The sequence below is a fragment of the Panthera tigris genome, chromosome A1, assembly GCF_018350195.1.
Source record: "Panthera tigris isolate Pti1 chromosome A1, P.tigris_Pti1_mat1.1, whole genome shotgun sequence".
NCBI lineage: Eukaryota > Metazoa > Chordata > Mammalia > Carnivora > Felidae > Panthera > Panthera tigris.
In genome coordinates this window covers 189123453-189140817 of record NC_056660.1, presented here as the reverse complement: position 1 = coordinate 189140817, position 17365 = coordinate 189123453, and the positions used below count along the sequence as shown (strand labels likewise).

At 38.2% G+C, this 17365-nt stretch overlaps 2 protein-coding genes across 7 annotated transcripts in view; one reads left to right on the top strand and one right to left on the bottom strand.

Annotated features, from left to right (window-relative positions):
- Positions 1–12260, bottom strand: part of SOX30 (SRY-box transcription factor 30) — a 36451-nt gene extending 24191 nt beyond the window's left edge. The window contains exons 1-4 of one of the 2 annotated variants that reach the window (XM_007077594.3): positions 10926–12250; positions 9087–9326; positions 7715–7894; positions 479–971 (exon numbers count right to left, since the gene is read on the bottom strand). In XM_007077594.3, coding sequence (XP_007077656.3) covers positions 479–971; positions 7715–7894; positions 9087–9326; positions 10926–11937 — 1925 coding nt within the window. In that variant the 5' untranslated portion in view covers positions 11938–12250. Of the gene's footprint in view, positions 1–478; positions 972–7714; positions 7895–9086; positions 9327–10925 lie in introns of both variants that reach the window. The other variant, XM_042993638.1, reaches the window with a different exon arrangement.
- An 85-nt stretch (positions 12261–12345) lies between these two features.
- Positions 12346–17365, top strand: part of THG1L (tRNA-histidine guanylyltransferase 1 like) — a 32282-nt gene continuing 27262 nt past the window's right edge. For 3 of the 5 annotated variants that reach the window (XR_006220319.1, XR_006220320.1, XM_042993663.1), the window contains exons 1-3: positions 12346–12448; positions 15145–15223; positions 17007–17038. The gene's annotated coding sequence lies outside the window, so the exon portion shown is untranslated. The remainder of the gene's footprint in view (positions 12449–15144; positions 15224–17006; positions 17039–17365) is intronic. The other 2 variants (XM_042993668.1, XM_042993666.1) reach the window with 2 other exon arrangements.

Here is a 17365-nt window from a genome sequence, read left to right as displayed (position 1 = left end):
TTTCGTTCTTTCTCATTGCCCTGTAGTACTCCATTGTGTATATAAACCACAATTTCTTTATCCATTCATCAGTTGATGGACATTTAGGCTCTTTCCATAATTTGGCTATTGTTGAGAGTGCTGCTATAAACATTGGGGTACAAGTGCCCCTATGCATCAGTACTCCTAAATGATCTTAAAAACCCTAATCACTGATTTTTTCTGAAAAATCAGATCTGATAACATTGGAGCCCATATTATCTTGTGGCAACAGTCAGCTAAAGCTGAGTAACAGCTATCCTATTAGATGGGGCATGAACTCTCTTTTGCTCCCTTAGTCCTCATCTATCCTCCTTCATATATTTATGTTGACTGCTTGGCCCCTACTCAGCCTCTCATCTAAATCAGATTCCAACCAGAATTGAGGAAGTCCCTTTTTTTACTAAAAATTTGTTAGCTATATGTATCTTTAGGTGAAAGAAGAAAAATGTTCATTTACCTTGATGGGAAGTAGTGAGGTCCAGGTAGGAAGTAAGGGTGATGAAAAGAGAATCGCGGTGGTGTCCCAAACAATGTGGCTGGATGGCCAAGGGGAGAAGCCTGGTAGACATGTGAGTGTGGAATAGGAGGAGCCTGGGGGATTGGAGCACTTCTGGGACAAGTGGAAACGCTAGGATACTCCTTGGGAGGCTGGATGGTTGAGGTTGCAAATCTGGCATGGGCAGTACTTGCACTTGTTGGAATCCTGTTGGTGTTCTCCAGAGAGACAGGAGTGGGTCTCTTCACAGAGCGATTGGCTCCAGAATGTAGCCGATGAGTGTCTGTCTGGGAGGGCCCAGCGAAGCGCTGGGGTGGGAGTACCGGTCGGAGGGGCAGACTTGGAGCCTGGACAGCCACCTGGGCAGTACTGGAGACGGTGGGCTGGAAAAGTGAGATAGGGCTTGGGTGCTGGACTGCAGGTGTGGGCAGCTGGATGGCAGGTGTGGCGTCACCTTTAGAAATAAAAACAGCATAGGTCTGGCATTAACTGAATTGCTCCATGTCTTTCTTTTTTCAGAATTTAATAAACTGTACAACCAGAAGCCTTCACTAACCAGCTTACCTAACAACATCACCACATCAAACCACTCTATTTCCTGTATAGTATTTTAAACAAATCAAAGTCATTTTGTTTACCTATTTTACATTTTTTGTCTCTCTTTCCCACCTAGATTCTATGTGCCATGAGAAGACAAACCTTTTGTTTTGCTCACTGCTGTATCCCCAGGGCTCAAAATTCTAGCTGGCACAGAATAGGCCCTCCACAAATACTTTTGAATGAATAAATAAATGAACAAAATTATTGAGTGTTTGAGTGAAAGACAAATACACACAAATGCTAATATGTATATATAAATCTTTCTTTAAAAAATAATATGAAACTACTGAAACTAATAATACGGTTACTTGTAAGGAACAATCATCTGGGGAAAGGGACAGGGCAGTGGTGCAGAAAAAAAAGCTAGACTTTCATTTTATATCTATCAATACCATTTGAATTTTCTATTGTCTAAATATGTTAACTTTATTTTAAATATTATTTGAGGTTTCAGGGCAGCGGTATGCATCATTTCTCTCCTATGTCATATACTTCTCTATATTAAGCTAAATTATGAATAACATTTAATATTTTAATTGAAAAAATAAGCAATCAGTAAAATTATTTTGCTTTATTGCATTCAATGTGAATACAGAAGGAAATGCCCAGGTGAGAAGAAGACTCGCCACAGATCAACAATTTGTGGCAGATAGGAAAGGAATATTATTGCAGCAAAGCATGATGGATATGGCAGGATTTTTAAAGGTAGATAAAACAATCATGTTCTTGAACAGGAGAGGACTAATTGAGTTTCTGAGTTATTTAAATGACACATTAGCTGAAATAAACTAAACTTTTCCAAAGAAAGACATAGAGAAGCCATAGCAATAGACCCATGATCTGGTTTATTCCAATGCAGTTAGATCTCTGTTCATATATAAGATGCAGTCCAAGAGCAAACTCTATGATTAGAACTGTCTTGTGCGAGGCTGAAAGGAATGCAGATCTTCTCTTAGTCTTGCCCAGGTAAGGCCTTTCCTTTCTTCTTTCTCTCCAGATAAGGCATATAATACTCCTCTTAAATTTGCAGGCAAGAAATTAAGGGATATATTGCAGGCAAGAAATTGGGATATATCTGTACTTAAGTTAAGTTACAGATAATATAGGAGTTAAGTACAGATAATATAGGAGAAGGGTGTAAATGAAGCTGTCCTGATGCTTAGTTGATAGGGTTATGTACCCTCCCATCTGTGAGGCACAGGCCTTAGGCCTTTCCTGATTGATCAAGCATAAAGTAATTTCCCTCTTCCATGTTCCCTCAGAACATGTAAATCTATAACTTATCACAAAATAGTATAAATCTTTGTTATTTGCTTGCCTGTCACCCTTACCACAATCAAAAAACTGGAAGCTTGAGAGAAGGAACAGTTTCATTCATGTTTGCATCCCAGTATTTGGCAAAGAACTTGGTTAATAATAGTTAAGAAAGGTATGACTAGATGAAAACAACAACAACAACTAACAAATAAGTCTATAACTGACAGCACTTCTACCACTGATCTAGTATAAGAACTCCCTTCTCTAAACAACTATGAAGCTGGGCTGATCCGTAAAATCTTTCAAAAGTTTTATTAATTATCACTGCACTCAAGACATCTGCTTCTAAAATCTACCTCTGACACAGGTTTCTTTCCCCCATAGCTAGTATAAGAAGCTCTCAGTCTTCATTAAAGAAGTAGGATCTTCCTAAAAAAAGGAAAGGAACTACACAGACCAACTAATATTACTTCAGATACTGAAGAAGGAAGGGACTCATCTTTTAGCTGATATGAAATGTTCTTTTTTACCAAAGATATTTCTATAAAAAAAAAAGAGGTATGAGGCATGAGATGATAAGTCATGCATTCCTTTAATTCAATATTCACTAAGCAACGAACCAGGCACTGTTTTGGTCTGAGGTTAAAAAAAAAAAAAAGATGCATAATTACACTGTACTATAATGAAGATGTCTTAAATGTCAAAATTCCAGTGGTTAAGCAGGAAGTAAAAGTCTGCATCATCCAGTCATCTCTATAAACTGTCAGTGAATAGGGAAGGCTTGTGGGAAGGGCAGAGCTCTAATGTTTCAAGCTGTAGATAAAGTATGTAAAAGACTAGCCAGTCTCTTGTTTTCTTCTCTAGCATAGAGCTAGGTTATCTTTCCCAGCCTCCTTTGCAGTTAGGAACTGCCATTTGGCTAAGGGCTACCCAGTGGAAGGTAGAAGAAATTTGCACCAGTTCTAAGACTGGTCCATGAAAAACTTTCATGCATTATCTTCCATGCTCTTTCCCTTTCTGCAGGTTCATGCACACGAGGTCTGGTGGCCTTGGATGCCACATATTAAAGATGGCAGTGCCACAGGGTAGAAGTCTGTGTCTATGAGGCACTCTTTCAAAGACGGCTACACACTGATTAGAAATACCTATTTTAAACTTGAAATGTATAAAAATAAACCATAATCCTGTTTAAACCATTATGTTTAGGTGCTTGTTAAAGCAGCTTGCATTATCTAATCATTACATGAGATAAAGAGCAGAATTCTAGTCCTATAGTATAGTATGACAGGAACAAAAAAAAAGTTATCTCTCTCACCATCTCTACAAAAAAGGAAGAATCCACTGCTTGTGCTGACTGGACAGAGTGCAACTAGGATTTTGTTGTGTGACTGGGATAAACAGCGAAGGAGTAAGGAATGGCAGAAAATGAGGACAGCCCATATTTCTCTACAAGAAAAAGCTATATGGAGATAGTAAGGAGAGAAGAACCAGCATATGGCTGAGTAACGAGAAAAAGAGGCAGAGAAAGAAAGAGAGGAGAGAGAAATAAAGTAATAGGCAGAGATGCAGAGACAGAGTTGGGGAATGAAGAATTGGGACAGTTAGGCAACTGATTAAAAAAAAAAGTGGGACTTTGGAGAGGGACAATGGTAATGAGGAGTCCCCAAGACTTACTATATGTTGAACCACGTGATTCCTCCTTCCCTACCCTCTCAAGAAAACCTACAATATAGAGCTATATCACTTTTCAAGTAATTTCTGAGCCAGAGTTGTGTCTTTCATGGACATAATACTTTGCTGGAATGGATCTTAAGGTAGAGAGACAACTAGCTTTTTTGGGATTATAATAGGATCAGAACAGTGTAGGGTTTTTTTGGCTTGTTTCAGTTAAACAAGAAGAGGTGGGTAAACCAAAAAGGCATCAAACAACTGAAATAGTAGTAAACTTTTTTAACTAAAAATTTAGAGAAAGGTATGAATTCAGAAGAGTGAAAGATGTCAAATGAGTGAAGATATAATAAGGCAAACCAATTTCAGGCCTGAGAAATACAATGTAGAGAACAAAATAATTAACCAGAAAATTCATCTATGTATAAAGTGACATTCAAAACCCAGGCTAAAATAATTTCCAGGGTGCCTGGGTGGCTAAGTTGGTTAAGTATCCAACTCTTAATTTCAGCTTAGGTAATGATTTCATGGTTCATGGAATTGAGCCCCGTGTCAGGCTCCATGCTAACAGCTCAGAGCCTGCTTGGAATTCTCTCTCTCTCGCTCTCTCTGCCCCTCCCTGCTCACACTCTCTCAAAAATAAACACTAAAAAAATATATATAATTTTCACTAGAATTCTGTAAGACGTTAAAGTAAACAAACTTGACAACATAAAATAATAGTACTGGCATAACTGGCATCAAAGGTATTTGATAAAATAAAGATGTTTAAAAAGAATTCTGGACTATCATGCTGTAATCATTTTTGGAAATGAGAAATAGGAGAAGAGCTCGGGACGTGGCATTAAATGTGAAAGGTGGAGTAAACATAATGCACTGGTCACAGAAATGATATCAGACAAGGTACTACAGATTCCATCAAAGAAGTAGTAAAATTGGTTGTATTTTTATCTATCCTTTCTAGAACTACCTTATAAGCTCTTATATAAGAGACTGTAAAGATACTTTTATATTCTGCCTCAAGCACAGAGTTTTATCTATAACTGGTGCTTAATAAACATTAGGCAGTGGGGGACAGGTAGGCAGGCATGCAAATATGGCAGTGGAATACACTATAGATTGAGATGGAAAAGTTCATCAAAACAAAGTAGGATACCAAATTACATTGCTAGATCTCAAATAGATTGACATAATGAGATAAATATGTGCTAGGATGATCCAGTACATACAACAAATAATTGCTTCTCAGAACAAATAAGTTTAACAGAATACACAGTTAAATAAAATAAGCTTGACTGAGAACCAAATAATGGATAAAGACTACTAGGAGGTGCATGAATTCTGTACATGAAATATTGCCTAGTGATCACAACATACTTAAATTTAAGATCCTAACAACAAAAAAAGACAAAAAAAAAAAGTCCATTCTTGGGTTGATTTTTGGAAATACAGATGTTGCTTAGGGGAAAATAAAGCTAATAGGGGTAACTAAAATGAAGCGTTCATTTAAAAGTGAAGGTTATTTTATATGATAATGCTAAAAACCTAGAAGTAAAAAATGTGCCTCAAAAATCACAGTTATTGGTTAACTGACCAAATTAAAGAGAACAGAGAACCCATCAAAAAGGAAAGAAATCTTTTAAAAATGGAAAGTTTGTCCAAATGTATTAAACAGGGCTGCCCAAGTATGTAAGTGTAAATAAAAATTAAGCAATCCAAAGGAAAATTGAAGGAGTCACATCTGAGAGACCTCAAAGTCAATACTAAGTGACTTCACTTTTATAGAAGGAACGCAGTGGAATCAGTGGAATAGTCATTATAGTATAAAAGGCAACTGAAAGAAGACCAGAGAGACTCAATAAACCTTCACCTACAGAAGAAGACTGTAAGATTTCTGAACCCTAATTCATTTTCATAGCAGATAGGTTAAGATTATATAGATTACAGTAGTATAATGTCAAGTTCACAGAATGTTCTAATCCAAGTTGATAAAATTAATATAACTAGATCTTATGCAGCATTCACCTAATAATTATATAGAAGCTCAAAGTCATAACTGAGAAAATATTAGATGAAGTAGATACAAATGGTCTCATGCAGTATTTAACTGTGGATAGAGGCAGATGGAAGAGAGGTCTTGAAAGGAAGAATAAAGAGAAGAAATATGGATTGTGAAAGCATAAATCATAAATAACATAGCAGGCAAAACAAAATACATCAACAAAGGCTTAATTAAGCCTAAGTTGAAATACAGGATTAAAGGAGATACTACCAAATAATGAGGTGTGAAAGTGCCTGACTCTGCTGGAAGAGAATAAGGCAACATAATCAGCTTTCTGCATCTTTCTCTTGAGCCTAGACATCTTTTTTTTTCCTTTTTTTTTCCTTTTTTTTTTTTCAATATATGAAATTTATTGTCAAATTGGTTTCCATACAACACCCAGTGCTCATCCCAAAAGGTGCCCTCCTTGGGGCGCCTGGGTGGCTCAGTCGGTTAAGCGTCCGACTTCAGCTCAGGTCACGATCTCATGGTCCGTGAGTTCGAGCCCCGCGTCGGGCTCTGGGCTGATGGCTCAGAGCCTGGAGCCTGCTTCCGATTCTGTGTCTCCCTCTCTCTCTGCCCCTCCCCCGTTCATGCTCTGTCTCTCTCTGTCTCAAAAATAAATAAATGGTAAAAAAAAAAAAAATTAAAAAAAAAAAAAGGTGCCCTCCTCAATACCCATCACCCACCCTCCCCTCCCTCCCACCCCCCATCAACCCTCAGTTTGTTCTCAGTTTTTAAGAGTCTCTTATGCTTTGGCTTAGATATCTTACATGTGGCTTTGTTGCTATCAATTGCTATAATGATACATAGGGAAAAAAGAACATTGAAAATGTGTAAGATTCTAAAAAGTCAATTTTTAACATATCTAAACCCCTTAGTGCTAAGGGGTGGCTGTATTACCAGAAGGAGCTGAACAGGTGGCAACTAGAAAAAGCAGTGGTTTTAGGACAAGTAACAGTAAGTAGTGAATGTATAAAGCTCTGCCTAAGAGATTGTAAAATAGGTGCTGGAAGAACAAACCCATGATGGACAGTTATCAAGTTATCAAGTTATCAAGATAATAGATTCTCAACTTTGGGTTCTTAAAAGCAACAGACAGGAATGTTATAAAGAATTGATAATAGAGGGGAAATTTAGGGAAAGACAATATACAGAACCAGATATTTGGTAGAAAATAGATTACTTTCACTACTTTTCTAGAGCAGCAAGAGAACAGTCTTAACAGATCAGTCATCATTGCTAAACTCCAAAACAGGATGCTCTATATCCCATTAGCAAGGCATTCTTTTTTGGTGATAGTACAAAGACACTCCTATTTCCTATTGAATTACGTCAGTCATTTCCTGCATTATCTGCCTAATCTATGTGCTAATGCTGATTTGGTTAAAAGGTCTTAAGTTTTACACATGGAACATTTGCTACTCTGGCAAACCAAGCGCTTTGAGGTCTACTGAAATTTTTCCTTCTCCAATTTAATGTTTTTAAACATTAAACATTTCTTCTTGATTTTTTCCCTTAATATTGTTGTTCTAAAAATTCTTAAGCTAACAGAAACAAAATTTCACCTTAAGGTAAAATTTTCACACAGTTATTAAAAAAATTAATAATCTACAATAAAACCAACTCACCAACTGGTTGAGTGATGGTATTCTGTAGGCTGGGAATTACCACAGAGTAGGTAGGTGAGCGATAAGGATATATTGTTGTAGGATTTGTAGACATGATATTCTGTGTGGTACCAGAAAATACATTGGAAACACTTAAAGGGAAGCGTTTTCGCTTCCCTGGACGAGGTTGATAAACCCAACCTATAGAAGAAGATAAGCAATTTTTAATTTGAACATATAGGCCCTATTTAGCCTTTAGACAGTTTTTTTCACAATAAAATATCCAAAATACTTCTAAATTAAAAAAAAAAGTTATTGTCTAAAGTGTCTTTTCCAGCTTTATTAGGCTATTTCTGTGCATTTTAATATCCAGATAGCTCTTAACTAGTGGTCAGTGTTATAACCCACAATTCAGAGTAAGGTCAAATGTCTTATATCCAAAGACACACATTGATTCCATAGTAAAATCAACATTAAAGACATTGGGTTTGAATCTCAAGGCTTTTCCTTTACCTGTAAGGTAAGATATTATTCATCTCCTGTTTCCTCACTTTCTGTGAGATCTAATTGTCTGTATCTTACAATGAAATGGTCACTAACGACCAGTCATTTTTATGCCTAGTTGGAAGAGTCACTCTCCTAAACTTGGCAGTCCTAAGTCCACAGACAACCCAATTTCCTTCCAAAGTCAGAAAAGTGGAGTTATAACAGTTTGCAGCCACTGAATAACCAGGGGTATCACTCCGACCACCTACCCCCACATCCAGAACCTTTCTGCTAATATTTTAGAAAAAGATAACTCCTCTCCCATCATGCATGATCATGTTGGCCATACACTTTGCCTTTACCCAAGCTTAATCTAAACGTCCTACAGCTGGGGGATAAATCAGAATTCCTTTAAAACTACATCATGATGAGGATAAATTTATCAGTCAGAAGGCACAACTATGTTCTGATAACTATATAACATTAAAATGGAGCATGGTGTCAATTCCTGCATTCTCATTAAGTGTATGATGCATATTTGTTTCTGTTGCTGTGATTTTAACTCTTCATTTTCTATTTGCAAAGTTATAGTCTAGAACTCTGGAGTTTTACCTTCATTAAGTTCATTTCTATATATTTAATCAAAACCACACTAAAATTGTTACATCGCCAGGTTTGTTATTAGTTGGCAAGTATGAGACCAGACCCTCTATTTTGTTCTATTTAAGAAAACTTATGCCCAGTATTGATTCAATCGTTACTACAGTATTAGCCATTATTCTCTTAATTGTACATATTGGATTAGAAAAATATGCATTTTTGTCTTTTCATCTCAACCTAACCTAATCTTTACCTAAATAAATTTAAAAGAAACTAAAAAGAGGTTTTGTTCATTTCATTGGATTACCAGGAAATTCCTCTCTGTGTTTTTCTTTAATCTTTTGTGCTTCATCATAATAGGGTTTCTTTTGTTCTTCGCTAAGTTTGTTCCATTCTAACCCAAGCTGGACACTGATTTCTGCGTTGTTGGCTGCTGGGTTAGCTTTGGCTAGTGCTGGCCGGTGAATCCTTGCCCAAACCATAAATGCATTCATGGGTCGCTTCACATGACCATTTCTGTCCTTACTGAAGGGAGTATCTGGTATTCCTACATGACAAAAATTAAAAACTAAATTAATGTGCTACATACACACATACATACACACAATGTTAAAGTGAAGTGCACATTCATCTATATTTATTTTTAAATATCTGGAGAAAATACACACTTCAATATAGTCAAAGAACTGCCAGTATTCCAGAATGCCTCATAACGCCTGAACTCAGCATTCTAAACTATAGCTTAGAATGACTCTTCTTTTCTTCAAAAAGGATAATATTGTTGAAGTTATTGTAAGAGTAATAATGTTGAAAATATAGTAAACTGCTGGCTCATTACCTCTTTGAGCTTTAGTAATACCTCTACCAATAATTATCATATAGTTTCTTTCCCATTAAAAATATTCTATTACTGGGGGATGAGAACTATGACTTATTCATGACTATAATCCTAGCATTAGCTAAGTGTTCCCTAAATGTTTAAAGGAATTCATTTACATGGCCCTGTAGTGTCCATTCAAGCAAAAATATAATATAATACTATATTTCATTATGAAGGAGAAGTTCTTGCCCAGGCGGGTAATCGACACTGATCCTATGTCCTGGGAGAAAAATGAAAGAAAAATAACAAAAGTGACCAAATGAAATTACAATAAAAGAAGGTGGCTAAATTCACATCTCTTACCTAAGTCATCAAAAACAGCTTTCTACAAACTTCCTATATTGTTTCTCTTTAGTTACTTGATACATAAAATGGTTTAAAACACACAAATAAGTATTATAAAGAAAGGTCTCCCTTTCTCTCCTTTAGAAAATGAAGTTTATAAAAGCAAGAGGGTGACATAGAGAAAGGATCATTAAGAAAAATAAGAAAACAATAGATATGAAAGTTAATAAAAATATGAACTGATGATTGATATGATTTCCCATGATACTGATTGGCATAATACTGTCTGAATTAAATTTTAAAATAAGAATTTTCTAACTATATGTTCGTAAGTAATGGTTAGAAATATGTTCGTAGTTGTTACTGCTGTTAACTATAGTCATTTCTTTGAAAACAATTTCTAGCTTATTCTACTGTATTTTAATTTTCTATGTCTATAAATCCTTAGCATTTAGAATACTAAACTGTTACATTTAATCATATACTACTTTTCTTAGAAAAATGTTTACTATTCATTTTTAAAGAAGACAAATCACCCCCAAATCCAGAATAAACTTTCCTGCTGGATTATAACCATTTTTTCATTAAACACCATTTAAAATTTTCTTCTTGATACACGTAAAAATATTAAGCTACTAAATACGGTAGTTTAAGTGCAGCATAACTGAGGGCTGAGGTAACTGTGATATCTAGTGAGAATATTTCTATTTTGTGTATAAACACTAGTCACTTCTAAATCTCATCATTCACTGGGTCTTAAAATAGGTATTTTTAAAAAATGTTTGGGAATCTTGGAACATGTTAGTGTATTTTACTGGTATATGTACAAGTCAATCGGAAGTGATACCTGTGCAGACTTTGCCCTGTAATGAATCAGTTCCATGATTTTATTTTTCTAGTTTAGGCTTCTGAAAGCTGACATGTCAGCTATGGGGCAACACAGACGAAGTTTGAAAAACAGATTCCCCTGTCGTCTAATACCTGCATCTGAGGGAAGCACGGTGAGCGGGACATCTTTAGTTTCAATTTTTACAGAAGGCTCCAGTAAAGATTGCATTTTAATAGGCACCGGTGTCAAGGGGACCTTGGTCAACCGTATCAACTCTGAAGGTGGAGGTCCCTGAAACTGGATCCGGGCCCCAGGGGGGACTGTGTGTAGAGTCAAAGGGATCCTGAGGTCTTGCTGGTGTGGCCCAAAGGCACTGGATGGCTGGCCCAGGATGACCTCCTTGCTGCCATGGATCAGGCCATTGGATGCGGGCTCAGTGCCCAGCCTGCAGTCCTCGCGGAGTCTCTCGGGTTCCTCCGTTTTGATGATGCCTTCTCTGATGGCCACCAGGTTTTTACCCTCCCCGCCTTTCGCTGCATCCCTCATGACCTCCTCCGCTTCCAATCTGCCCTTCTTCTCGCCCCCCCGGCGGCAGTCGAGGGTTGGCCCGGGGCCTTCCACCTTGGCCTCCCTGGAGGCCCTATGGCCGGCCTCCACAAGCCTTCGAGTCCCCGCCGACGGATCCAAGCCCGGCCCTGGCTCCTGCTTCTCGGCCTTGACGTGCAGCGCCCGGGGCTGCACCGGGTGCAGCTCGGGTCTGCAGAGGGCGCCGTCGGACGCGGGCGGCGGCGGTGGCAGCAGCAGTAGCTCGGGCCTCAGCTGCAGCAGCCTCGCTGGCGAGGGTGAAGCAACGACGCCTTCTTCCAGGGCCTGAGGCAGTGGTGGCCCTGGTGGCAGCAGCAACACCTGTTCCGACTTGACCTGCAGCAGTCGCCGTGCCGCGGGCTGTACACTCGACGCCTGGGGTTCCCCACACGACGAGGCCACGGTCGTAATGGCGGCCGCGCACGGGGTGGGCGGCGACGCAGGGAGATCCGCGCCTGCAGCCCTAAAAGAGGTGCCCTCCACCGGCAGCTGAGGCGGAGCAGGACGGAGCGGGCGCGGCGGGGTCGCCCGCGGCAGTTGGCGCAACTGAAGCGGCGGCTCTGGCCTGGCTCTCTCCATGGGGGGAGGGGGGGACGACGCCAGGGCCTGGTCCCAACCCGGATTGTGAGCTCAGCCGTTTGTTGGCGACCTTCCCCTTTCCCCTTTCGGTTAAGACCCTTCCAAAGCACTTACTACCCAGAACCCTACGCGGTTCAAAACGCGGCCCTCCGTCTTGGCCTCGCCCAATCACAAGCGTCCCGGTACCCCCGGCCTTCCAATCACAGGCGCATTCTCCGGCCCCTCCCGTCCACCGCTCTCTCCTCGTGCTGAGCCCTCGAATCACCCGCGATGGCAGGGGCTGTGGCACGTGCTGCCCATTTTCCCCCTCTGACTTTGCCTCTCTTCCGGAGTTCTCTCCTGGCCGTTGTCCTTAGTTACCCCTCCCCCGCCTGGAGAGCCCGACAATGGTGTTGCCCAGGGAACGGTGCGGTTCTATGCCACTGACCTCCAGGGGATAAAGTCGAGTGAGTCTCTTACGCGGGATGGGGAGCTGGGCCTTGTACTTGCCGGCTGACGTGCCAGAATACATGTAAGTCCCGTGCTTCACGGGGGGCCCTTCAGATCTCTGCCAAGGGGAAAGGGGGAGGATTTTGCAACCCTCCTTTTTGTACAATAACTTTCAGTTGATCGCCAGGTTCTTTGGGCCCTACTAGCAAAATACATCCCAAGTTTACCCACCTTTTTGGGCTTCCACCGCCATTACTCTATTCCAAGCTTCCATAATCTTCCACCTGGATACTGCTGTGTAAATAGTCTCCATTTTGCATCCTTGTTCCACTATATTACAGATGCCAGAGATCTTTTTAAAAGTGCAAATCTAGTCCTGTCACACCCTACGCTCCTAAATATTCCCATGGCTCTCCATTGATCTCATGATAAAGGTCTAATGTACTTGCAAAGCATGTAAAGCTCCAAATACCTTGGGCTCTGTGGGTTCCAGCTACACTATCCTCTCATCATTCTATCTTAAGGGACTTTGAAAATGCCCCAAAGCTGTTTCTCTCTTATGTCTCCTTACCTCCTCCCAGCTCATTTTTCAAATTGTAGCTCAACCGTCACTTCCTCAGAGAAGTCTTACCAGATTCTGAAAATCAGGGCAAATTTCCTTTATGCACTCATGTCTATCACTTAAAACTCTTACCACAATTTGTAATTATGTATTTCTTTATATTATTTAATGACTCTACTCCTTGACTGCAACCTCCTTGAGGGCAGTGTTTTGCTCATCATTGAATCCTCGATGCTATCCATAGAGCCTGACTTATAGTAGGCATTCAAGAAATTCTTGTTAGATAAATAAAGACTGCCTATTGTCTAATAATAACAGTAATTACTATCTATATTTAGGGTTTACTCTTGTGCCAGGCACTCTCCAAGTCCTTTCTATGACTATGCCTCTCCTTTTATTAGGACTGTGTTTATTTTCATCATGGAGGAAAAAGGAAATTGCTACATTTCTAAATGATGTCCTAAGATCTATAGATTTATCTTGAAGCAGATGATTTTTGTAACCAAAACAAGTTATCTCTACAAGAAGACCTGCCCCAATTCTCTAATCCCCTATTGTCAAATGTGGCAAGGAGGAGTTCTTATCTGGAAGGTAGACAAGGGCAGTGGTTCTCAAACTTTATTATCTTGGAACACTTTACACCCACAAAAATGATTGAAGATTCCAAAGTGCTTTATCAATATTTGTGGTTTTATCTATCAATATTTGCCATATTATAAATAAAAACTAAGGACATTTAAAAAAATTAGTTCTCAGGGCACCTGGGTGGCTCAGTCGGTTAAGTGTCCAACTTTGGCTAGGGTCATGATCTCACGGTTTGTGAGTTCGAGCCCTGCATCAGGCTCTGTGCTGATAGTGCACACAATTTCTGATTCTCTGTGTCTCTCTCTCTGCTCTCCCTCCCTTGCTCGTGCTCTGTCTCTCTCGCTCTCAAAAATAAACATTAAAAAAATAAATAAAAAATAAAAATATTCTCAATTCATTCAAAATATCAATAATAAACTGATTACATGTTAACACATCACATTTTTATGCTAAAACCCTGTTTTCCCAAAAATTAAAAGAGTGGCACTGTAAATCTAATGTCTGGCTTAATTTAAAAAAAAAAAAAAGGTTGGATTCTCATGTGTTTCAGGCAATGTGTTGTGATCCACATGTCATATAGAATGCTTCATTCTGCATTCATGAGAGAATGAAGTGAAAAAGGCAAATATTGTCTTAGAATAATTATGATTGGATGCCTGGGTGGCTCAGTCAGTTAAGCGTCCAACTTCAGCTCAGGTCATGATCTCACAGTTCATGAGTTTGAGCCCCGCAGCAGACTCTGCTGTCAGCACAGAGCCTGCTTTGGATCCTCTGTCTCCCTCTCTCTCTGCCTCTCTCTCTCTCTCCCTCTCTCTCTCTCTCTCAAAAATAAACATTAAAATTTTTTTTAAAGAATTATGAAAATAGTATTAACCTAGCAGACTTTCAGAAAGAGTTGGTTCCTGAACTGCATTTTGAGAACCGCTGAACTGGGGTTTAAATATAAGAGCCAAACATGTGCACAAAGAATGATGAAAGAGGCATAGAAATAAATCAAGTTAATTGATTTTGTTCAGGACTAGTTCATTTTCCAATCTGAATTAGTAATTTAAAAAGTGATATGACAATCTTCTGTAACAGCAATGCAAATCGTATATGGGGAGTATATTTTAATCAGAAAGCAATATTTTTTTAAACAAAAAATAGCTTCATTAAGGTTTGATTTCTGTATCATAAGCTTACAATTAAGTGTACAATTTGATGAGTTTTAATGAATTGATAAAGTTGTGTAAGCATAAATACAATCTAGTTTGAGAACACTTCTATCAACTCAAGAAAGTTCTGAAATGAAACCCAAAAAACTCTTCTTGTTGCCAGTTGTAGTAAAAACTCTGCCCCACCTCCAACCCCAGGTGCTTTCTGTCTCTGTAATTTTCCCTTTCCTAGAAATTTCATATAAATAGAATCATATCATATGTAAGCTTATCTGTTTGTCTTCTTTAACATAGCATAATGTTTTTGAAGTTCATCCAAGCTGAATGTATTAGTGGTTCATTTTTTTTGTTTGTTTTTGCAGAGTAATATTCTATTATACGGAAATACCAAATTGTCTTTAGATATTTTGTTGTAAGATGTCTGTCACTCATCTTGCTTATCCATTCAATAGCTGATTGATATTTGATTATTTCTAGGTTTTTGATGCTGTGAATATGATGTCCATTCATATACAAATATTTGTGGCATCTAGGAACAGACTTGCTAGGTTATACGGTAAGTATAAACTTTTACAAAACTGCCAAACTGCTTTGCAAAATGAATGTACCACTTTAAATTTGCACTCACAACATGAGGGTCTCACTTTCTCTGCCTCTTCTCCAACATGTGGTACCATAAGTCATTTAAATTTTAGCCACTCTAGTGGGTATGTTATAGTAAATAATTGTATTTAAAATTAAATTTTCACAATAAATAATGACACTGAACATCTTTTCATGTGTTTAGTTGCTATTCTATACATCTTCATTGCCTAGTGTCTATTAAAGTGTTTTTGTCCATTTTTTTATATTCAGCTGTTTTCTTATTGTTGACTTTTAGGGATTAAAAAAAATTTTTTTAATGTTTATTTATTTTTGAGAAAGAGGGAGAGAGACAGAGTGTGGCAGGGGGAGGGGCAGAGAGAGAGGGAGACACAAAATCTGAAGCAGGTTCCAGGCTCTGAGCTGTCGGCACAGAGCCCACTGCGGGGCTTAAACTCACAAACTGCAAGATCATGACCTAAGCCAATGTCGGACACTGACTGAGTCACCCGGAGCCCCTAGGGATTTTTTTTTTTTTTTTTTTTTTTAGGGATTCTTAATATATTATGGATACAGAGTCTTTATTAGATATATGTTTGTAAATATTTTCTTCCACTCTGTGGCTTCTTTTCATTCTTCTTATTTTTCATTCTTTTTTTTAATGTTTATTTATTTTTGAGAAAGAGAGAGAGAGAGAGAGTGAGAGTGGTGGGGGGGCAGAGGGAGAGGAAGAGAGAGAATCCTAACCAGGCTCTGCACTGTTAGTGCAGAGCCTGATGCAGGGCTTTAATAACAAACCGTGAGATCATGACCTGAGCTGAAATCAAGAGTCAGATGCTTAACCGACTGAGCCACCCAGGCACCCCATTTTTTCATTCTTAATGATGTCTTTTGAATAGTAAAAGTTTTTTAACTTTGATGGAGTCTAACTATCAATATGCCTTTAATCATATCTAAGAAATCTTTGCCTAAACCAAAGTTAAAAAGGTTTTTCTGTCATGTTTTTCTCTAGAAGTATTATGCCACACTGTCTTAATCATTACAGTTTTATGGTAAATCTTGAAATTAAGTCAAATAAGTCCTCAAACTTAGTTCTTTTCAAAAACCATATTAGCTATTTTTGGTCCTTTGGATTTCCTTATGGATTTTAACATTAGCTTATCAATTTTCACCACACACACACACAGCCTGTTGCATTGAATCTCTGCAATTCACTTGCAGAGAAAAATAGATATCTTAACAATATTGAGTTTTCCAATTTGCAGACTTGGGACATATCTCCATTTATTTTGGTCTTAAATTTTTCTTTTTTTTTCTTTTTTTTTTTAATTTTTCTTTACAATGTCTTGTAACTTTCAGTCTACAGTTCTGCACTTCTTTTGTTAAAATTCCTAAATATTTTTTAAACTGTTGTTAATATAACTATTTTATTAATTTCATTTCTAGTTGGTTGTATATTGATATTATATTCATATTTTCTTGCCTGTCGCACAGGCTAGAAGCTACAGTCCAGTGTTAAATAGAAGTGGCAAGAGTGGACATCCTTGCTTTGTACCCAATATTGGGGGGAAGCATTGTCTTTCATCTTTAAGCATGATGTTAGTTGTAGGTTTTATGTAGCTGCTTTTTATCAAATTAAAGAAGTTATGTTTTATTCCTAGTTTGTTGAGAGCTTTATCATGAATGTTTGTTGGATTTTATCAAATGCATTTTCTATATTTATTGAGATGATCATAGTGTTTACTCCTTTATTCCAGCGTCAGCAACATTTTCCAGAAAGGACCATAAAGTAAGTATTTTTGGTGTTGTGAGCTGTATGATCTCGGTGGCAATCAATCAACTCTGCTCTTGTAGCATGAAAGCAATTATAGGCAACATGTAAATGAATGGGAATAATTATGTTTCAACAAAACTTTATTTACAGAAAAAAAGACACCAGATTTGGTCTGCAGGCTGTAGTTTGCTGCTGCTAATATATGCATTACATTAAGTGCTATTCAAATGTTAAGCTAATCTGGGTAAACCTTACTTGGTCATAATGTATAATACTTTTCATACCTTACTGGATCTTTTAAGAGTTTTAACATTTATATTCATGAAGGGTATTGGTCTGTAG